The sequence below is a fragment of the Patiria miniata genome, unplaced genomic scaffold, assembly GCF_015706575.1.
Source record: "Patiria miniata isolate m_02_andy unplaced genomic scaffold, ASM1570657v1 HiC_scaffold_9, whole genome shotgun sequence".
NCBI classification, from domain to species: Eukaryota; Metazoa; Echinodermata; class Asteroidea; order Valvatida; family Asterinidae; genus Patiria; species Patiria miniata.
The window spans coordinates 25,992,904-26,016,838 of NW_024037076.1; the positions used below are offsets into that span (position 1 = coordinate 25,992,904).

At 40.8% G+C, this 23,935-nt stretch overlaps 1 protein-coding gene across 1 annotated transcript; it reads right to left on the reverse strand.

The window, feature by feature from the left end:
• Positions 1 to 1,748: 1,748 nt before the first annotated feature.
• LOC119720027 (zinc finger protein 335-like) lies at positions 1,749 to 22,534 on the reverse strand. Its single transcript, XM_038189530.1, has 2 exons — positions 22,090 to 22,534; positions 1,749 to 5,626 (listed from the first exon to the last, which is right to left on the reverse strand). The coding sequence occupies exon 2, from the start codon at positions 5,589 to 5,591 to the stop codon at positions 3,294 to 3,296; it is 2,298 nt and encodes a 765-aa protein (XP_038045458.1). The 5' UTR covers positions 5,592 to 5,626; positions 22,090 to 22,534; the 3' UTR covers positions 1,749 to 3,293.
• Between the last annotated feature and the right edge of the window lie 1,401 nt (positions 22,535 to 23,935).

Genomic DNA, 23,935 nt, shown 5'->3' on the forward strand with positions numbered 1-23,935 from the left:
ATTTTGGCCACTTTTAAAAAATGTTTTATATTTCATGAAATTGAAGAAAAAACACTACCCAAGGTATTACATGCACTGATTGTTTGGCTTCAAATCAAAACTGATTGGGGGAAAAATGGAAATACAATGTATACAAATCAAAAACCATTTTTCAATTTAAAAAAAATGTTTGTTTTTTTTTCAAGTTAACCTGAGGCTTCGATGTAACACCAAAAAAATACACAAAGATGATGATGACCTTTCATAATGTAAAAAAAAATGAAATAAAAATAAAATCTTTTCAACTGTTCAAGAGGATTACGAAAATGGCAAGGGGTACCGTTAAACAGTTAATTTCACTGTAGTTCTTGTTTTGAAATTATACATGCTGCCTCTAGTATGTGCCGATGGGAAAAAGGAAAAGAAAAAAAGGATTGGCTTCGAGGAATTTCTTTGTGTAAATCAAGATCCCATCAGCTCATCTACTGCTCGAGGAATATCCCCGGAGAGAGTGCTTACAGTTCACTGACATTAGCAGCTTCTTCTTTTTTCTGGGTTTTCTTGCCCCCGACCAGAAAAAAAATGTATAAGGCATGATTCGCGGGTAGAATGTAATCAACAAGGTGACGTATGCACGAGCCTTCCACATTATCATCACCCCCAAAGAAAAGGAAAATAAAAAGACGATCCCCGACCCAGTTTTTTTCCATTTCGTCAAAAACGTATGCATAATCGTCGGGGCTTTACCGATGTGAATGATTATTACGGAAATCTGCTGTTCTGAGTTAGCAATGCAAGTAGATATGGACACTTAAGTTGGGTGGGGGAGGGGGGAGATAGCGGCCGGAAATAATACCTGACAAATCCATTACTGTTATACGAGCAAAGGTTAAATTATTCTTGGCCATTATTAATGTTAGTGGATTTTTTTTTTTTTAGCTCAACTGTCAATATCAGGTTGACATTTGCCTTCACTTGTAATAACCCGAAAGTTAATTGCAACGAGAATATTGAGTCATTTTTTATCTGAAATTTACTCGCCCCTTTCCTTACTGCCTGGACAATGATAATAACAACCCTACAATCACAGAAGTACATTGTAATTCAACCATTTTCGTAAATTTGTTTGTGATGGTCTTTTACTGACCAATTGCGTTTTGACTGACAGTTTGCCTAATAGCAGGGAGAGGGCGTGCATAAAGATTACCGCCGTTGATTGCATCCCATCGCGCGTACGGTGGACGCATCAAGTGAGAGTCCATCGTTTGTCAACAATGCCCTATCACTTGATTAGAGTCCTTCGGGTCAGATGTGTCCGGCAAATGATACCCCTGCAGCTGTTTGGGTTTTGCATTATGACCATCTTGACAAGCGCTGATTTTTTAAAATTCTAGATAGGTTCAATGGAATATGGATTCCTGAGTTCAAACATAATGCTTCGGTTCGGAGCCTGGTGTATAGATAGGTCTGGTTCTAATGAATTTGGGTTTAAACCCGTCAGCCGTGCCTGTGTTTATTTAAAAACAGCCAGTGCGTGCTATCACCGCCCCCGACGCCAACTGGTTAATGGGATCTTTTGTGTTTTGGGTTAAAAAGAACAAATCAAAGTGAACGATATCATTCACCAAAATATCCTGAAAAAAAAAGATTCCTTGCAACCCCATGCAAACAAGAAATTTAAATATACATGTATAATACAGAGTGCTCTGTACCCACCCCCCCCCCCCCCCCCAAAGGATAATTGCTTTCTTGAACATTTCTTTAATTCCTTTTTTTTTTATAAAAGGTTGCTAGCTGCAAGGTTATATTTATATTTTAAGAAATAATCAGTGCACCGTAAAAATCTCAATCTGTAAACTGAAATTGAAGCAGGGGGAAAAAAAAATTAAAAACATTGCGCCATAAGCAAGTATTTACAATGTGAAGGCCGCCTGTAGTTTGTCTTTTCATACTTTTCTTTTTTTTTCCTCAAAGAACCCTTACTTTAAATTTTAAAAAAAAGAAAAGAAAAAACCAGAAAAAGGAAAATTGTGCAAGGCAATCTAAAGCTATTCAAACTAAGCCACGTAACCCACAAATACAAGTAAATGCTGTAAAACATGAAGGCACCGACTGCTGGAAAAGCAATCAATCTTTTTCATCTACTGTCATTTTTTTTTTTTTGCTCTCCACATCGACACAACAAATTTTCCGCCGATCTGAGTATTTCGTTTCCGGATCACGCCGTCTTGACCGGTTGTTGCAGATTGTTTGTCGCAATGCAGTTTTTTAACCGCAGTGCGGAGAAAATGTATAAATCATGCAGAATGCGTGCGGTGTTTTTCGCGCAAGGCGATCACGCCTTTTGTGATTTGATTTCTAGGCAAGTCAAAAAGGGATTGATGCAATGGGATAACGCGAGTAGCAGAATCCTACACGTTTAGGTGTGCACCGGGCCTTAAAACAGTCTTCCTTCTTTTGTTAAATGATCTCTGCTGTAAATTTGTTCCGCATGGAAAACAAAAAGTTCATAGCTTATCTTCTTTCTGTGACAGCCTTTGGCCAGATTTCAGTTTATCCGTTTCAGTTTAAAGAAATTCTCAGATCTCGCGGTAAAAAAAAGACAAGCTCCTATCTTCTTTTCAACATGGTCCTTTTTTGTTGTTGTAGTCTTCTTCCCATAAAAGCATCTCACACAAAAAAAAAAGACATCAACTGACAGACATTGCCTCTTTCGTCACCAAAGAGAGAACGAACTGCCTGCATGGCGTTAGGTAATCATGATTATAGGCTGAATCTAGATAATCTACTACAAATATACTACTTTGAAAAGTCGAAACTCAACCTATTATTATCAAGACTGGTTGTTTGAAGTTTTCTTTCTTTTTTATACACGGCGTTGCGGCACATTGAGATGTCGGCCACATGGTGACCTCGCAATAAAAGCACTCATTTAATATATATATTCCACCTGCGAGTGCATTTTACATATAGACATCTTTTTTTTTTATACAAAACAATTTAGAATTAATTACCTGTATACTTCTCTTAAACCGCTTAAATTTAACTCTTACAACAGAACCATACATACAGGACATGACACACAATCTTGACGAGACATGGCAGCTTAAGTTTTAATATTTCATTCTCCCTGAGTTAAGCTTCGAGTTCCACAAATATCAAGATTTCACATCGTACAAAGTGGTCCGCAAGAGGTAATCGCTGAATAAACCGAAGAAAAAAAAGGGGGGAAAAAAGAAGATGGGTTTCCCCCTGGCACTTTCTAAAATAAAAGTATGACACAGGGGGAACACGTGGAAATTGGTGTGGTTGTTTTATCGCATGTGCTGACTGCGCGTAATGTGGCAGGTGAACTCAATCTTATCCCTACAGACATACCCACAGATGCTGCACTGCAAGGGATGGCGACTGCCGTGACAGCTCATGTGCAGCGTGAAGATGACATGGTCTGCAAAGAACGTCTCACAGTGGGGGCACTTGAGGAGGTTGCTGGGGATGGCGGAAGGGTCCAGCCCCACCTGATCTGTCTGGGCCTGCCCGTCCAACTTACCTGAGGAATCACCCGTAGCATATGGCAAGTCAGTCTGGGTAGCCTGACAGGACTGGTTGAAGGCTAAGTTGTCCGGATGGGAGTCCATCATGGCCGGCATTCCCTGAGGTAGCAGGTTGCGTTCATCTGGGGTATCATCTGCCACCTGACTGACTGGCGAGACTGAGCTGTTACTCACGGGCTCGATGTCTGGATATCCCATCTCTCTGGGACCTGCAGAGAGGTCCACGCCATTCACACCTCCCGACTTGATTGCATAAGGCAGACTCTCCTCTGACTTGAAGCTGTAGGCCTGAGTAACATGGCAGTATTGCCTGGGTTGGGGCTCCCCACCACCACCACGCACGTAGTCGGAGATCTCCGGCCGGGTGTCGGCCCAGGAGTTGTTGAGCTCTTCACCGTTGGGGGAAATGAGGTAGTTGCGTTTGGGGAGGGGGGTGCGCTTTCGCTTGCGGGCCCCACCTTCCTTCTTGCGTCGGTAGATGGGGAAGCCTGCGCCGGCCCACTGAAGTGGTGTAATGACAGAAATCTCGCTGAGTGGATGTTGTTGGGGTGAAGTGCTTGGAATGCTGGTGACCATGGTGCTGGGTACACTGCCTGCAAAGGATACTGCAGAGGACATCCCTAATGCTGAAGCAGCTGAAGACACAGAGTTCGACAGCATAGAAATAGGACTCTGTGTCGTGCTTGCATTGGCAATCAAGTCATGGACGTTGTTACTCATGGACGGGCTTGAGTAGTCCAGCACTTCACCTGACTTGGGCCTCTCATTCATCTCGGATTCGCTTACTAGAGAGTTCTTCTCTAGCACGGGTGGTTCGGGGGACTGAGGTACTATAGACCCGTCTGAGTTGTACCTACTGATGTCGCTGGCCTTCAGCAAGGGCACCTGAGAGTTATTGATCCTTGCTGACTCGTGTGTGTCGTTAGACGCTGAGGAATCGTGGTCGTCCGGCGAAAGTGAATGCCGACGGTTTCCTGAGTTTTCGTGGGACTGAGTTGGATGGGCAGAGTTGGCCAGTTCTGACTGCATGAGGTATCGGGCTTGCTCTTCGGAAGAAAACAGTTTGCCGTGAGATTGCAGCGGGGGGCTGTCCTCCATGGGGGTCTGGTTCTGGGCGGTAATGGGTGGGTAGTTCATGTCAACACCGTCCAGGGAACTGGAGTTGTGACGTTTGCGTCTGTGGGCTTGCAGGTTACACTTATAAGGAGTCTGGTAGTGGCAGGAATCACACTTGAACTGTTTGCTAGTGCCTGTGTGGACGATGAGGTGACGCATAAGACTGCTTCGAAAGGCACTGCTAAAACCGCACACCAAGCACTTGTAGGGCTTCTTGCCAGTGTGAACATTCATATGCTCATTGAGGTGCGTCTTGGTCGGCGACACGTGGGTGCAGAGCTTACACTGGAACACCTTGCCCTGGTCTGGAAAGCTGGGCAGCCCTGAGGGCATGAGGGCCTGCTCCACAGCGGTGGAGAACGGGAGGCTTGGGTTGTGGTTCTCAGGGAGTGGCATTCGGGGCGGGAGGGGCACCGGTGGGTGGAGCTCAGGCCGGTCTACGTGGTGGTGATTGTTGTACAGCGCCACTTGTTGCTGCTGCTGTTGTACCTGCTGTTCCAACCACGACTGGCTGCTCATATCAGCCCTCGGGTGGCTGTGCACGGCCAGGTGCTGGGCGAGGGTGTTCTGCAACGAGCAGCTGAAGTTACACTCACGACACTTGTAGGGCCGCGAGCCGCTGTGAATGTTCATGTGCTCATCCAGAGCTCCCTGAGATGACAGCAGGACGGTGCAGAGCCGGCACTGGTAGCCAGTTAGGCCCTTCTGTACACCCACTGCTGCTGCTTTGACTGCCCCTTCCTCTACTAGACCCTCCTGGCTACCCGCAGTGTCTCCTCTTCGGTCCTCTTCCTCCTCATCCACCTCATCCACCTCCTCCGGCCGCTCTCGCTTGATGGTGTCCTCCAGTCTGCCGTTGATGTCCAGGTCAATGTCCAGCTCGCCTTCCTCACTGCCAGGCAGGCTGTCACTGACTACTTCAGTTTCCACGGCCTCATCCATTCATGTTCACTGCCCGTGCGCTCACCGACAAAGCCCTGCACAGAAAAACACAACAAATGGAAAGACAGTCACCAACATTGCTCCTGATCAAAAAATTGCACCGTCAACTGATGGCATCTATCCAAATATGAAGGCTGTTGGGTTTAACACATTAGCAACTTTACTACATTGTATTAGGTTGTATCTATTCCCTCATAAATCCACGAAACCACGCAATTAATTGCAGTAACCGGCAGGAAGGTTTCGAACAGTACTTTCCACAACCTTCCAAAATCAACCACTGTGCAGGAGACCAACGGCACAGTCTTTATCATACTCTTATTTCACGAGGCAATCAAAGTAATAGCTACTGGGCTCCACTACCGTAGCTATAAAATCCTGCAAATTATTTTGGAAACTCTTGGTTGGTTTTGAAAGATTTAGGAGGCCTTGGGTGAGGTACACAGCATGTTTACATATATCTAAAAAGCCTCATGCAAAGCAACTTTCTCGTGGTGCAGAACCTGTGAATAAAACAGTACTGTCAAGGAAAACAATTTATACGGGCCCTGTGTACTGTACATGAATGTGCATGTACAGCGTATTCAAAGTTTAATTTAGTTTAGGCAACAAAAATACCCCTGCCTTGGTGACAAAATGATATCTTTACGTCTCAATGCAGTCACATGTTTATTCCAAAAAAATATTCCCCAAATTTATGGAATGATCCACAAACCAATATGGTTCTCCTACTCCAGGGGATTGCCGCGGCATGAATCATCGCAGACCGATGTCCGCTCATCGCCAGATTCTGCGTTGGGCCGAGGTAAGAAACAGGATCTTGCTCCAGTCAATTTTGTCACACTGGGTCACAACTTGCCAAATTATGGGTCAGGAAGCCACCTTCATTCCAAAAAAGGTCGATAATTGGCAGAAAAAAAGTACAACCCTGGCCAATTCCATGCTTTGAGCAGCTAAGTATAATGCTGTTCATTTTGGAATGAGTTTGTATTTTCATCATTCAACTTGGATTTGATCCCAGTTGAATATTTTCAAATGAACCACAAAGGGAAACTGACTAGTTGCATTATAATAATTTTTTGTCAAAAACTTGAGCAAAGAAATTGACTGGAGCGGGGTTTGAACCTGTGACCTCTGGATTACCGTTCCGGCGCTCTACCAACTGAGCTATCTCAGCCCGATGTTGGCGGTTCCCAACATAGAATTTGAATATTGACACTGAGCTTAATATTAACAACGTAGGTAGCCGACTAGATGACATGTGACAGATTCTAAACAAATTCGGCGGTAAATTCACTGTGGAAGCTTTCAAATTATACACATTTTTTGTCCGCAAAAAAAAATGTGACTAATGTGACAAACAATTAATAAATCATGCAACTTTTACAAACAAAATACCATCTAGGACTTTTTGTCATCTTTTTTCGACCGCCCACACTTTTCGGATATTTGGTTGACGATTGAATGTTCAGATACGCAGTATATTCAGCACAGCCCTAGCACTAAGCACTGAAAATAGTTACCTTTACAGCAAACATTGGTTACCAGCTAAATTGTCATTTGACGCTAATATTAATATTAATAGCTTGTGCCTGGTTCTCCGCTCTTATGTTATTTTAAATTTTTTTTTGCTAAGCAATACTGTAAATTTGCTTCGTAATATTATTCTGCTTATAGCAGTCCCATATAATAGGCATGAGATGAGATTCTTCTGCCTAAATCTGTGATGAATGTTTTTCTTGCTTTCTGTATAAACACCCAAAAAAAAAAAAAACCAAATAAATAAATAACATCTATGGATACCGCGGTACATTACTCGCTTTTATCACTGGCATTATGGGAATTCAGCCTACGTGTCTAATGTAACGAGTTCCGCGGATGGGATTTAAAAATTGACTGTGTCTACCTGCTTTCACTACCAAAGTGCGTCACGCTGCGCCATTGTGTCAATGTTTCATGATACTGCATGGACTATAGCACTGAGTGATTTTCAAGAGAGTGGACCGCAACGAGCACAGGACTAAACAAGCCGTGCATCATTTAGTACCAGTTGGGTAGCTATAGTGTGGGCAATTTGGAAGACAATCAAACCACTCTGACCCTTTAGCACTTGTATAAAATTGTATTTCACTGTAGTTACTCAGTGAATCAATCGGACTGTAGAGTGCAGGGGCGGGGCGGGCGTACAGGCAGGGCAGTTTGGGGCGGTACAAGGGTTAATCATGGGTCCAGGCACTTTACAATCAATTGTAAAGCATACCCAGTACTCTTAAAACCACTTTGCGTCGGATGGCGTGTGAACACGATCTGGCTGTTTCTATTCACAGACACGGCTGACGGGTTCAAACGTCAATAGCGTGCCTCAACTCAACTCCGGGGGACATCTATTAAAACACGCTTATCCCCCATTTGTTTTGTACACACACAAAGTCCGAGAAGTCTGTGGAGGCGGTCCGCGTACGTTGTACTTGAACTTGACCGTTGTGCACGGCCGGTTGTGGTCCAATTTACGCTCCGTGGGCACACCCCGGAGTGTTGAAAAATATGAGTTGCGGTAAGAAACATCGTATAGACTAAATGACTCTTGCGAAGCAGTATTTGTGGCCTTTGGCTGTACAGGTACATGTATGCCAAAACTTGGCTATACTTCCGGTATATCTTGCCTTTTTTGAAAATCGGCGCGAAGTGGTTAAGAGATGCTTTTCACAAGTGGTGATAATTTAAATAATTTTCCTACTTTCAAAATGTTTGTGGTGGCATGGGAGGAAACCCTACAGTAAGCACAGGAAGAGAACTCGGGGGGAGGGGGGGGGGGGAGGGGGAAGTACATGTACATGTACATGCTTTTTACATACCGGTACATACCGTACATACATGTATAAACATTGTGTGCACTTGTATAGTCACATGAATCAATTTTCTGCCAGATTCAGTCTTCAAATGTTGATTACACTTTGTAGTAATACTAAAAAGTTTGAGAAGTGCTATAATCAAATTTGTATTTCACATAATAATCCGATTGAGGATATTTACATGTCCCACAGGTACCATACCAAATGTACATGTACGTATAATTTACATAATGTTCAAAATTACATTTATTCACCTTTCCCATGTAAACCGTTACCGCAAACTGTCATTACTGCAAAGTGCCATTTATTCATGACTCACTTTAACACGGCGGCCGCAATTTATTCCGACCATTCCCTCTGCGGAGCCAGCGCGCTGCAATTTGCAAATACATGATCCTGCACATCCATGATAAGGCTATATTTATTTATGTGTCACTCGGCATTTGTTTACTCAAAAAAAAAAAAATGTATTTTTGTCCTTCGCCCAGCAAAACAAATTTGTGGGGTTTCAGCCCATTTGATAAATGAAAGAGTATAAAAAATATGCTCAAGGACTGATTAGTGGCGTAATGATTCATTGATGAATTGATAATTGAGATACGAGAATGTATAGCGGTACAAATTATACATCATTTGCTTTTGCTGTAATTTTCAGAAATGGATGGAATTGGGGGGTTGGAAATATATAGCAAATACAGTTACACTGACTTTTTTGAGGTTTTGGGTTCGAAAATGCTATAAAAACCAAGAAAAACAATCGTTTTCCTGTAGTCTGGTTCCCTGACTCCATATAAGAAGAAACAGAGCAGTTTACATACATTGGGGAATTGTAAGGTCAGAAAACCAGTCTAGCTGGATTGTACCCGCTCATAGGTGTGTAATCGATTGCAAACAAGTGCGATGGTCAACTGGGACCAGTATTTGAAAAAAAGCCGGTCGGCCGACCAGCGTTGGAAATTGATATAAAAATACCACTTTTCTTGAAAATGACAGTATACCAGGTGCCATGACTTTACAGGATGCTTAACACTGTCATTCACTAACAGTCCAGCAAGGTATTTCAAAATGATTTGGTAGTTTTTTTTTTGATGTTTGCAAATGTTGTATTTTCCCTTTAAGAAAATTCTTCCCATGTGTACTATACTTTGTAGTAATATCTAAAAACAAAAACAGACTATTTTTATCATCAGAAGTCCAAATTAGTGGACAACGTAAATACATGTACATTGTACATGTATCTGGTACATGTACGTTATTTTGAACAGAACGTTTTTTTACAAATATACTTCAGACCGACAGTTGTGAACAAATACGAAGCAGTTTATCACATTTGAAAAACAATGTAATTAGTATATGACTCAACGCCCATGCACAAAAGTGGACACCTTTAATGACAATGAAAGCATGTAAAAAGTGGAACAGCTGCCATATGTAATGTACACGTAACTCGGGCATTTGAAGTTTGTGATACACATCGTATATCACATACAATGTAGGTATTGTGATGACAGTGCCAGGGTGTTATGGTAACAAGATATCACTGACACTATAATTATGTGCATGTAGGAATGACCCAGTTTTAACACAGTTTTGAATTTTTTAACCGCAACCCCTTGGGTCTTTTTACTAGAAAGTATCCTGAATCTGCCAAAATCCATCAATTCTGTCATGCAAAAACAAAAAAAAATGCTGGTGTCCTGAGTCCATCAGAATCCACCAGTGAGTCCATCAGAATCCACCAGTGTAGTACATATACACATGTACCTCGTACATACCAAATATATAGCCAAGGAGTTAAACTGTTGAGATCCTGAATCCATCAAAGTCCCTCAACTGCTCAATATGGAGGTATCCTGAATCCATCAAAATCCTGCAGTACTGCTAGGCTTACTGTCCTGAATCCATCAAAATCCCGCCAACTTTTTCAATATTGCAAGGCATCCTGAATCCGCCGAAATACTCCAAAACAGGGGTGTAGATTTTGATGGATTCAGGGTGGTTAGGGTTAAGGCAATGTACATGTAGATATTGGTTTGTTACATGCATCTTGAAGTTTTCATGCACTTTTATTTGCCCTTTGCTTCAAGGGTACCAAACATAAATGTACATGTTTACATGTAACAATGTCTTTCACTTCATGCACATTTTTTTAGTGGATTTGCAAAATCAACAAGGCACATTCCACTCTGAATGTGCAATTTCCAAAAAGTATGACAAGTTTTTCATGTACATCAATTACACAACATTTTAAATCAAACCAACAATTCATATTTCTCAAAAAGATTCTTCCGTAAACAACAGGTCCCTTTTGGAGAAAAAAACAGCAACCACTTACAACAGTGCCCCAAAACATTACTCCATGACAAATCACGCGGCAGTCCTTAATCACAGGTCTCTGTACACAAAATGAAGGAAATGGGTATTTACCATATTCTACAGCTGTCGATCCACGCATAAACTTCATGTGGTGGTTTTTCAACGGCAATAATAAAAACCTGTAGACCAGTACTACTAGTAGTAGCTTGCCACACTGTATTTTAGGGGCCCCGAGTCCCTAGCAGTCATCAGTCATTAACCCTAGCATAATGTGACGCTGCGGTCAGCCACCAAAAACTGACCTAATACTGAGGCTGCTGGCTTAAAAGCTTCAAGATGTGACTCAACCATTGGCTGAAGAAATACAAAAAAATGGAATGACCCTCTCAGTACATCATGGGAGGAGTGATTGTTCCATAACAGGTGGTCAAATACAGGTCCGGCACTAGGGCAGTGCTGTGATACACTCAAGGCATGGTTCAAAGTCTCTGCCAGTGCCACATGCGTTGTGGATAAGTGCAGTGCCGTGCGCTATTCTCGGACCAACAACTGACCCCGGCACTGTATGTTGATGAATAGAACATGTACATGAACGCTCGGGTGTCAGGTCAAGCAACTCAACACTGGCCACTGCACGCCTGCACAATGTACAACGCCGTGTGATATATGCCAATGGGTTAGATCCATGGACTTGATGCACGGACATGGCCATGCATAATCATATGCAGCCCCGGCCACAAAAATGTGCACGGCGTACATGCATGCGGCCCTGAATTAACGGTACGCTGTGGACTTTCGACACTGACAATGAATGGACCCTGACCACATGTACATTGGCATCGATGAATGGGCCGTGATAGGATTGACTGAAGTCAAGTGCGATTCACTAGGGACGCACACAAAGCAGGATTTTTTTTTTCTGGGACTGATAAGATAATGTGTTAGGCATATTGCCTGCCGTCCCTGCTATCGGGTTTGAAAAGGAAAAAAAAAAGAAAAACAGGAAACCAGAAACTGACATGAAACTGATCTTAATGACATGGTTTCTGGGACCATATTGGGCATTAATTACCGTATACTGGTAAATATGCAGAAAGTACTAGAAATTTTTTTACCATCTGCCAATGGTTAAGAAGAACAGCTGGTGACATTTCGGCATACATTTCCGTTTTCACTTTCTTTTTCTCACATTTATGCATATTTCCATACTGGTATATTTTAGGAAGATCTGAGTCATAATTAGGAATGTAAGAATTTCTTTTTTTGTAGGTAAAAAAAAAATGTCAACAATGTACATAAGACGAGGACTGCATTATGATTACACACAATGCCTACAGGTACATTTACATGTACGTGTGTTTGTACATATGTCCATGTGTTGTGTCTGATCATTTTTAAATAAGATGGAATCAAAATATTGAGGAAAACTTGGTATGCCCAAAACTAGCTTTTCTTGTGGACATGGAAAACATGAAATTGAAACACATGCGCGGATAAACAATGATTTGCTGATTTTCCATTAGTGAAAGTCCTTTTTGATATTTTCATGTTCAAATATCATTTGGTACCAATAATTAACATGTACCGGTACCCGTACATGTACTGGGGGTGAGATTGAGTGAAATGAAAAATCCACAGCCCCAGACATGCCAGAGCAACATGGTAAATGTTTGTACAGTATGTATTTGCCTAAAGGCTGCCCTGGAAATACCCATTTCTTTTTTACAGAACGCAGTACATGTACATTGTAGGAAATAGGCCTTCAAGGCAAAATCTCACGGAGCCCAGTTTTTAAAAGGAATTCTTTTAAGTTTTCGCAACCCTGAAATCAGTAAACATTGATCAGGACAAATCTCACCCTTGACATTACAGGGTTACGGCAGACATCTTAAAAGTTAAAATTCCACGACTTTTCCATGAGAAAATAGAGGCATTCGTGGACTCATTTCTACAATTTCTGTTTTGTGTTTCTGCCTGTGCCCTCTGCTCTACATCTCACAGTCGGTGATCCGTCCTTGCCCTTTTTTACATGTTAGCAACACAGGGAACTCTACTCATGCTATCTGATGCTAACATGACCAAAAACATCAATGAAATCTAACCCCCTAGGGTGTGTGTACAATTATTTTGAAATTGGAGGATTAAGGACTAATAGGGTCACTCTCAACAAATTGATAGGCCATCAGGCCGTCATTGTGATCACTTTCAAAGTAAATACTAACACCACCAAACCTAATACTGAAGTGAATATTGACGATATAAAAGTCTGAAACATGAACAGCTGCAGCAAATATGTAGCATTTTGAATCCTCAAAAAAAAAATTAACCAAAACTGCTCAACAATAGCAAAAGCTGACAGGTTGTCGCAGTGGTTGCTGTCCTCGGCTTCCAACACTGTGGCCCGGGTTCGATTCCTGTCCTGGTCCACATGTGGATTGGGTTTTCAGTCCTATACCTGATTCCGTGGGTTTTCCCCCGAATATCCTTCTGGGGTTTTCTTCCCACCTCTAAAAACTGTAATTTCTTCTCATTGTCTTGTCTCCACGGGTTTCTTTAGGCTTGCAAGCTACAACCTATAGGCACTTTTGAGGAATTCTTGGTTTTATTACCGGAAAGAAATTTAAAAAAAAAAAAAAAAAAAAAAAATTAATCAAACCCAGTTTTTTGCACAAAAACCTTTGTCAATAATTACAGCTGGTTTCATGAATGACTGTTTATGTCAAGATAGTACCGGTACATGCACATAGTACATTACCAACCCCGAACAATAAACACAACTCCAGGTTTATGTGAGTGGCAATGTCAAGAGAATAAAGGCGCAGATCAAAACTGACAATTTTTTTTTCAAAAGAAACGTCACTAAATTTAACCCAAAAAAAATCAGGTTGAGCAGTTTGCATCCTTCAAAACTAATTACTTGAAATCTTGAGAATTTCTTCATCTTTTTTTAATATTATTTGGCATATACCGGTAATACATTTATAAATAAATTTTAAAAAAATCAACACGAGCTGAAAAGAACCCAAAAGCCGTTCTTAAAAGTCCCTTGACAAATGCTTACTTCATGTGTAGTATCCTGTTCCAGTAATTAGTAGAACCAAGATGTTTACAGATAGAGCCCAATATCGGTATGTATACATACAGAGCCCACGTGTACATACATGTACAGAGCCCACTGATTGTGTTGATGCAACTGAACTTGATTCGATGAGTTACGAATGAATCCAGCATATATATTTTTCTTTACTGATTAATCAAAACAACATGAACAAAAGGGCCTGATGAGCCATTGTGCAATCGGTCTGCACAGAAAGATTGCCAGAGTTCATCACTGAGTCATTCGTGGGTGAAGAACCTTTTTTTTCATGGGCAGGGGGGGGGGGGGGAGAGGAGAGAGGAGTCATCTTTCAATTCCCCATGGCTGAATGCAGATTGAGTACATTAAGCGCTGCTGTATTCTCTGTCATCTGTATATGCAGTACAGTCAACAACCTTTACACAACCTTGCATGAATGTACAATGAAAATGTCAAGGCTGTTTTCGAGTTTCACCCCGAAACTACAATCCTTTTTAAATTGCTATTTTTTTTTTATATTTTTTTTTGTGATACAAGAGTTAGTAACTTTGAATGAGATATTGAAGGAAAAAAAATCCGCCCAACAATTGAGTTATATCTTTTGTGTGTTGTGGGTGCTAAGCTACCCACCCCCCCCCCCCCCCCAAGGTATTTCCATAAAACACCCTTAAATCAAATCAAATCCCCAATCACCTGTTTTTACAGGTTTAATATGAATCCAAGATTTCTGAACAACCCTACCCTCCCCAAGCCCATTTAGCACTACTTGCAAACAGGGCTCAATGCCATTATTTCCTCATTTGAGGCGCCAAGAACGTGCTGCTGAATTTCTGCCCGGTATTACATGTTTGCCAGATTCATGTACGGACAATTTCTTTTCAATCTGGGTTTCTTAAAAGCAGATGAGGAACAATAAAGACGGGCTCTTTGCCTCTTTCTGTCTATCACTATTATTCACTGTGAGGTTTAGTAAAATAATAAAGACACACCGGAAAGACACAAGCCAGAATCTCACAAAAACTGAAATAAAAGTGGCTCAAGCACAACCTCTTGAGATGTGTGGACAGAGTTTGTGGGCCACAGCTTCCGATACGTCCTCTTTAATGCATCCCTCTTTCTTTATTTCCTTGTAGTACTTTTCAACTGCAACTTTCAGTTGAGTAAGTTTTCAATTAGGGTAAGCCCCGCAGATACATTGTACACACGCATCTTGGCACAAATCCAAAAGGGTTGTATTAATTGTCCGAGCGACCGGAAACCATCAAAGAATGGGAAGTTAGTGGGCATGGCTATAACTGGTTCATGTTGTACATGTACCAATGTAGTCGATGGGAGTAGGGGAGTCAGGTTGTCGTAGTGGTACTTTCCTCGCCTTCCACTGCTGTGACCCGGGTTCGAATCCCGCCCGGGCCAACATGTGGATTGGGTTTTCAGTCCCTACCCGTACCTGATTCCTCGGGTTTTCCCACAGAATATTCTTCTGGGGTTTTCCTCCCACCTCTGAAACTGTAATTTCTTCTCATTGTCTCCTCTCTTAAGGTTTCTTCAGGCTTGCGAGCTACAGTGCCTGAGGTGCTTTTGAGGAATCCTTGGTTTCATTACCAGAAATAAAAAAATAATTAAAACAATAGTAGCAGGACTTACAAGGATTTTAACCCTGTTTAGCGTAGTGATGTTTTCCTCGCCTTCCACTGCTGTGACCAGGGTTCGATTCCCACCCAGGGACAACATGTCGGCTTGGGTTTTGTTTTTTCTCAGCATTTTTCCTAATTTTCTTCATCAGATTTGATTTTGAGGTTTTCCTCCCACGGTCCAAGCTTTAAACCTTGTTAACTACATCTGACATATTACTTCCTCAGATTACAGTTTCGTCTTTCACAAATTGCGTCAAAATATTAGGAAGGGTCATCAAAGTTTGGTCACGTGTGTGACATCAGACAAAAAAATGTTATCGGGCCCACAACGGAGATTCACACTTTTCTCCAAAGTTCTAAGGACACACACACCCATAAAATTTTTTGAGTAAGACTTCTCTTTTGTGATTTACAGAACGTAAACAAATTACACCCTCTGCTTTAGTTTTACTAAATGGGAACTGTTCTGTGGTCACGCGTGCGACATTTTGATCGGTCATGTGTGTGACATTTTGTAATTCAATTTATGCTAATTTATGCATGGAAAGACCAACTAATATGAATTATCTTAAGAAATTTACGTCTTTACTTACTACCGGTAGCAACACTTTAGTGAACAATTTAAGCATTTGTATAATTTAAATGCCTAATATACCGTACTGGTTTGCGCGCAAAGTACGCACGACTTCCTGAATGTGCTAAAGCTATAGACACCGCGTCTTCGCGTGAGTGTCAGGCGTCGTCGGCGCGCAAATGCGTTAAAATTTAACTTGCGATGGTCTCCCAGACTAATCCCCGCCCCCAATAACTATGAATCATTCAAAATACGCAGTGGATGGACCGGGAACCAGTCTAGGTCTCCTGCAACTCTCCTTTTCTGGCCGTTGAAGGGTACTTGTGCATGGAGCCCATACTCACTTGACATTATCATTTTCTTTTCATTATCACAATGTACATGTAACTGTCACACTGAACTCTTTGGTACCAACAGGGCATTCTGTTTTGGCTCCAAAGATGACAGAATTCAAATAATAAACCAACGTACCGGTACATGAAACAACGGTGAACTTTATTGGTGCAGAGCTCTGCGATGGTTTGCAAGTTCTCCAGGAAAAACAACATCATGGCAAAAACTGTTCGGATCAATCACAGCCAAATTGAACCAGTTACCGGTAGGCCGACACAGCTCACCGAGTCCAGGAGCCTAAAAACTCATCAACCTTGGGCACTGCTATCATTAATGCACGATTGCAAATACAATTACTTTTTTTTTCTGAATTTTTTTCAACCCACTGTCCCATGAGGGTGTAAAAAAAAAATAAAAAAAATAAATGAGATTATAGCGCAATCATTGATCAGGTGTTCTTTTTTGTCCATTATTCATGATGTAATGTATCTGTACGGCGCGTGAAGGCCGCAGTCACCAAGATGATGAATTGATTAATTTTGCACTAACAACAATCTTGCACGATAAAAACCCCCATATTATAGACCAAAGAAATGGATACAGCGCAGAACACAAACAGAATCAAACAAACATACACGCCTTTTCTTCTTTTTTTTCCCACAAACTTTTCCCACCTGCCAACTCCTTTGTTGTTTTCCCAAAGTGAAACGCCTGGCTGCATGTATGATGTAAATGAAATGAGTTTCTTTTCATTTACATTTTGACACAGGGTCTGGTTTTTCAATGACAAATGTACCAGTGCGTCAGTCAGTAAATCCAACCTTGGGTCATCCCTCTTTTCACCGAAAAACCTCTGGTAATGTTAGCGGATTCAGGACACAATTTGGGGTAGGGCCCTCCCTCCCCCCCCCCCCCCCCCAAAAAAAAATAATTTGTTCCCAAAAAAAGATGATTCCAAAATTTACTGTGTGGGGTTCGTAGCCTGTTTGAGGGCCGCGGAAAATTGTTGGATTCTAGATGCTCTGTTGTGCGATCTGAGGCAATTTCTGACCACTTTATAACCAATTTGTTTTAGCAAAAGATGGCGGTGTATGCAGTGGCTGCCTTTTTTGCCACGTCACTTTAAAGAAAAAAAATAATTGGGTTCTTTTTGGGGGGGGGGGGCGCATGGCCCCCATTGGTCCCCCCCCCCCCACCATTTCACGCTCCAAGCTAGTTTTAAACGCACTTGTTTAAAAACAGGCCATAAACATGTATGTTTATTCCCTTATTAATAATCCCAGATACTACAAAATGTCACACAATAACTTCATGCATCTGCCTCCCTAGTTAAGTTGTCAAAGTGCACGATCAACATGATCAAGGGGAAGTCAAGTTTGTTTAGTGCATACATGTATTTATAGGCTGGAGATATCTCAGTTAAAAAGGTCACTCCAGATTCCACTGTGAAGGTTTTGTTTCATTTCGAAAGACAGCGTAGATGTTTTTGAATGCTTACACGTTTAGTCACATCTCCCTCCCTCAAAGTGCACGAAAGAATTATGTCCAAACCACAATATCTTGTGTGTCTGCGTACCAATTCGTTAGCACATGGGGTGAACGAGTGATTACATGGTGTGGCCAAAAACATGAAACATGCATTTGTTTGTAAGGCGCTCTGGTAAAAGGTTAACCAAACTTCCAAAGTTGAAAAATCTCAAAATCAGTTACGTGTACATGTACACAAAATAGGGTACCGTGCTATAAATACACTCAACCCCCAAAAAGTCCCATCTTCATAGTTTTTTGTCTAACTCAAAAACTACTGGGCACATCTTGCTTAAATTATGACTGATCAAGTACAGAAATTCCTTAGCAATCCAGCCATACTCTTTTTGGTTTGGCCCAAAACAGTAATAATGTGTAGAAAATAATGCAATTTATGACAAATGGTACAGAAAAAAAGTTGCACTTTTGTATACGTGCAAGGTGAGTGTGAACCACAACTTGCACGTATACAAAAGTGCAACTGTTTTTGGTATCATTTGTCATAAATTGCATCAATTCGTACACATTGTCACTGTTTTGGACCTAATAAAGAGTATGGCTGGATTGTTAAGGAATTTCTGTACTGATCAGTCGTTATTTGAGCAAGAGGTGCTCAGTAGTTTTTGAGTTAGACAAAAAAGTTTTGGAAGGGGGGACTTTCTTTTTTGGTTGAGTGTATGACAAGAGTAGAACCAATTTACACATTTTAAGAAGAAAGTTGAAAGATGACACGTGAAGGAAATTGGCCTGTAACAGTCATGGGCTATGAACAATTAATCACTAAATATACATGGTACAATGTGGAATTGACATATTTTTACATGTAAGTATGCAAAAGTTGGAAAAGAAACATTACAAAAATGGCCTTATTTTTAACTGACGACTGCAGTAAGCAAATATACATGTAATAACACAGCCACTGACTAAAATTGGATTTCATGTCACTTTACTCATGAAAAAAAAAAAAAATTGGTCAGGAATAGTGTAATCTGGAAAAGTGCACATTGAAGTTAAAGCTATAGTCCATCATTTGTAATTTGTGCATTTTGTTCGTTTGAAGCAACAAAAGTGTTCAAAATCTAATGAAGGATACTGATCAACTAACCTGATGAAGTTTCAGCTAAGCTTCAGCTGTACATATCGAGAAAAACAGCATTCTAAGATCTCAATTTCAAATCAAAAGTTACTGAATCATGTTTTGAATTGTTTTGAATTGCAGCTATACGCGACGTCGCGCACTAATCCGACGAATTATAACAACCGCGCGCGCGTGTGCGTCATTCCAATACTTGTGCACGCTGCGCTGAATAACAAAACGAACTACTAATTTAAATTTTCCTACGGTCCTTCTTAAGAATCACCATTGGAAATGCCTTCTTTCGTTGATTACTTCAAAATGACAGCTTCCCAGAAGGAATAATTTCACAGGGAGTTTAGTTCCCTTACTATCTTTCAACCAAGTTTGTTTTTCAACAATAATTACGCCAGTTACTTTTCGGATGGCTGCAAATGATGGACTATAGCTTTAAAGGGAATGTACATCATTGGCTTTCGCTGTAATTCTCAGAAATGAACTAGTTGAGGGGTTAGTATAATCGAACAAAATATTGTTACACTGACATGTTTGAAGTTTTGTGTCCGAAAATGCTGGAAAAACCAAGAAAAACAAAAAATGTTCAAGTAGTCGGTTCCCTGACTCCACTAAACATGAAATGGATCAATTTATAGATGCCGGAAAATTGTAAGGTAAGGGAACAAGTCTAGCTGGCCAGCACCCGTTCATGAACATGTACATGTACCCAGTAGCAAACACAATTTGGACTGAAACAAATGGTAAATTTGGAGCAGAAGTTGAAAGATAGTTGGGTTTTTCCAACGGTGGTCGGCCGACCACCGTTGGAAATGTATACAAAAATACCATTTTCTTGAAAATGGCTTCACACCAGGTGCCATAATTTTACAGGATGCTTTAGACTGTCATTTACCAACATCCTAGTAAGGTATTTCGTAAAAACTTGGTAGTTTTATTTTTCGATGTTTGCAAATGTTGTATTTTCCCTTTAAAGACGCACGATAAAGCCCCCCAAAATTAACTTTTTTCCACCCTCTCCAGATGGAACAGCCCATTTCCTGTAAACGCAAAATGAATAAGAACGTACATGTGTGCATTGTACCGATACATGTACATGTAGGTCGCTTCGTAAGTTCAGCGTGAGTCAGATTCGTCATTTTTTTAAGCTGCCTACAATTACTGTACTCTAATCCCACATTTCAATGTTGTACATGTACAAAACCCCACGCCAACGCTTTTTTTTTTTTACCTTGTATAGAATTTATTCCCCCTGATAAATGCACAATGGGTCTTTTTTGAAAAGAAAAGAAAAAAAAATTCCATTTCTTGTTGAGAGATGACTTTCAATTTTTCACCCCATCCCAATTCTTGGACTACAGGTTGCAAACACACGCACAGAGGTACCCCATTGAATTCTATAAAGAGTTTTATTATCAGCACCTGCATACACACACATAGCTTCTTTCTCCATTTTCGATTTTTTTTCCCCCCTTGAGCCCATAACCCCTTCACTTTCTTTGATTCCTGATTCCTGATTCCTTTTCAGAGGCAACCAGGCGTTTAGTTTGACCGAAATGTGTGGCTGAATCTGTTCAAGCTTGGGGATCAAACTCAGCGTACATGTACATGAACACACAAACAGGCCGGGTAAAATGCTTGCGGCAAAAAAAAAAAAAAAAAAAAAAAAAAAAAAAGGTCTTCAACACCCATCTCTCTATCCCCTCTCCAACAAAGCAATTTACAATTATCAACTGAAGCAATGGCAAAAGGCAATGAAAAAGTCGCTGTAGAAAGCACTAGAAACTCAGCTAATTGCAGTCACATACATCAAGTGTGACAGAGCAGAAACTTCAAAAATGTGGTAGAAAAATTCACATTGTCATGTTTACATTTTGTTTACCATAGTTGTGGGGACATGTACATGTACACTCGTCGCCACGTTGTATTTGTGGGGACCGAAAACGCTGTGGGGACAGCAGAAAGTCCCCATAACTCTTAATTTGCCTAACAATAAAAACTTCCCCATAAGGCCCCCCCAAAAAAGTCTCCGGTTTCTGGTATGGAGCTTGCCCAAAAAGTGGTGCGGCGACGCGGCTTTTTTTTTTTTTACCTGATTTTTTTGCTTCAAATGTCGGCTGATGACTGCAAATGGTGCCCGACTAAACTTAGTGCAAATATATGGGAGTCCAGAGAGGCCACATAAAGCTTATTCTCGACCATAACCCAATCTAAAAACACGTTAAAATTGTGCAGCAGCAGGATTCCAGTCAAACCAGTGAGTTTTGCGACATCATCTTTTATTGAAAAAAAAAAACTTTTTCATTTTGCCGACGCGCATGGCTACGGCGACGCGCGCCCATACCAGAAACCGGAGAACTTTTTGGGGGGCCTAATGCGGTGTAGGCCTGCCAATTTCATCACAGTACACAAAATGTACAAGTGAAAATATCCAACTCAGAAAGAGGCAACAGTGACACTTAACATTAATCCAACTGAGAATTTATACATACATGTAGATATAGAACTGTACACAATGATTGTTACTGAAAGTTATGTACGTACATGTACATGTTCATGGATACACGTGATTAAAAATTTACGAAAGAAAAAAACATGCACATTGTATTGGAAACCGTTATCACCATTATGCCTAATTAACATGAACTGGAACTGATACGTGTCAGTATGTGTAGAATTGTACATGAATGTTGTGAACATGAACAGTTGAACCTGCAAGTAGCAAGGTCTGCCGTATTCATGTTTCCAAACAATGTCATTTCAAGGCAGGCAAAGTGAATACAACATCAATTAATGTTCAGGCCTATCAACGCTCTTTCTGACAAACATGAACAGTGGGCAACTTGTGCAATTAACTTGCGCCCAAAAAAAATCTCAGGAAAAAAAAAAATCAAAATATGTGTGCACTGTACAAAAATTGCCATTGTACTTTAACTGTTCCAGTTTTGTTTTTGTTTTTAACTGAATACTCAAGAAATAGCCAAAGGGTCTGAGATGCACAAACTCACAACTGCTCAGCGCACGCCACACACACATGGTCCTAGCATAGCAGAGGTTTCAATAGCACATGAACAGAGAAACGGTTAGCATACGTACCACAGCACAGGATGACCGCATATCTGACCGGATTCCACAATCGAGGAAAAAGATCCGTTCCGTAGCTAATAATAACACTTCCACATCGTGGCACAATTCCTGAGATATATTCTTTTTTACATTTGGTGGGTTTTTTGGAGGACGTTTCTTGATGGTCTTTGTGGTTGTTTTTTTTTAAGGTTTTCTTCACTAAAGGTTCGGTCACTAGTTGCCCGCCCAATAAAAAAAAGAGTGAATGGTGACCCCTTCGGCACAAAAAAATACTGGATATGAATGATTACATGTCGGTGATCTGTGGCGCGGTCAGCGGTGACATGGCGTCAGCTAGCCCTCGTCCATTGGTGCCTGGCTTCATAAAAAGCAATTGTTGCCGCAGCATTCATCACGGAGCTGATATAAGATGGATACGTGATATGCCCTTGCACGCACCAATGTGCTGGGCCATTTCCATATTATTATACTCCCAGGCCGGGCAATGCCTATTGTGCACTCACATGAGGGTGGGGGATATAATTTTTTTTTTTTTTTTTCATGCGCGTGTCTAACAGATTCAGTCAACAGTGACCTGCAGCTTAATAGGCAGAGCACAACATGTGCATTATGTGGCCCCGGCCCAAGCACAAAAACACACCACTGCTGCAAAACCATGCAGAGGTCACTTTTTAGCCAGTGGACCAATGGAGTGCATGTACAGTGGAACAGCCTCTCTCGCTATGCATTATGCTGAATGAATGCACCATTCACTCCGCATTGTTATTCCAGAAACCAAAATCCCATCTCGAGAAAATAAAAAAAAATTCCCAAATCATGCCAGAAAAATACCAAGCAAAATGAAAGAGAAATTTATAAATAACACTTTGGGATACACATTCACAAAAGTGTATGTAAAGATTTACATGTACGATATTATTGCAGTAGTTTTGATAAGTGCCCACAAGCTATGATTAAAAAAAAAAAAAAAAAAATTTTTTTTAGGCATTTCCTTAACTACCTAAAAGCTTCCATCACGAATGATATCTGACTCTTGGAAGAAAAAATACCTTAAAAAAAAAAAAAAAACCAAAATGGTAATGCCTGCAGTACAGAACGCTGAAAATCGAGAAAATAATAGGGCAATTCCATAAAGTTGGACATGTGTGTCGTCAGACACTTTAATGAGCTGCCGTTGGAAAAGTGAATGTGACAGTACATCACTAATAATTTCTAATGCGTAGAAAACAATTACACACCAAACTAACGTACCATTACCACAACCAACTTGTACATGTATGTACACCTTGTGGTCGGATGTACAAAGGTACGTTGGATTTTACGGAATTGCCCCAATAGAAAATAACAAAATTAAAATGAGAAAATAAACCAAAAAACAGAAATCCAGTTAAAATAGGAAAACCTATCATGCCCTTCCTATCTATAGATTCTTGACTTAGTATTGTTTGCAATACCAAAAAAAAATGTTGCAATACATTTTTGAGTGGGTACCAGATAATTATAATTTAATTAAATGCAACTAACAGGCCTTGCCAGTAATCTTGATGTTATCTTTCCGGCAACATTTTGCTCGGTTCGCATTTTTCCCCCACCTACATATATTCCAAACACAATTTGACAGATGTATGACCCACTGGTGAATTTACTCAAATTTATCTGCAAACATCATAAGAAATTGTCATGGCAAGCAGTCCCCACGCCAAGACACACACACACAAAAAGGACTAAACACCAAGAGCGTCATGTCAACAATATTCAACTTTTTCAAAAATTTAACTTTCTGTTTCCTGTAAAGATTAGATAACAAAAAAATGAACAAAGGTCCTTTCAGGTAATCAGAATGTTATCATGCTGG

Coding starts and splice junctions, on each gene's coding strand:
- LOC119720027 (XM_038189530.1), bottom strand. CDS start 5,591: ATGGATGAGGCCGTGGAAACTGAAGTAGTCAGTGACAGCCTGCCTGGC.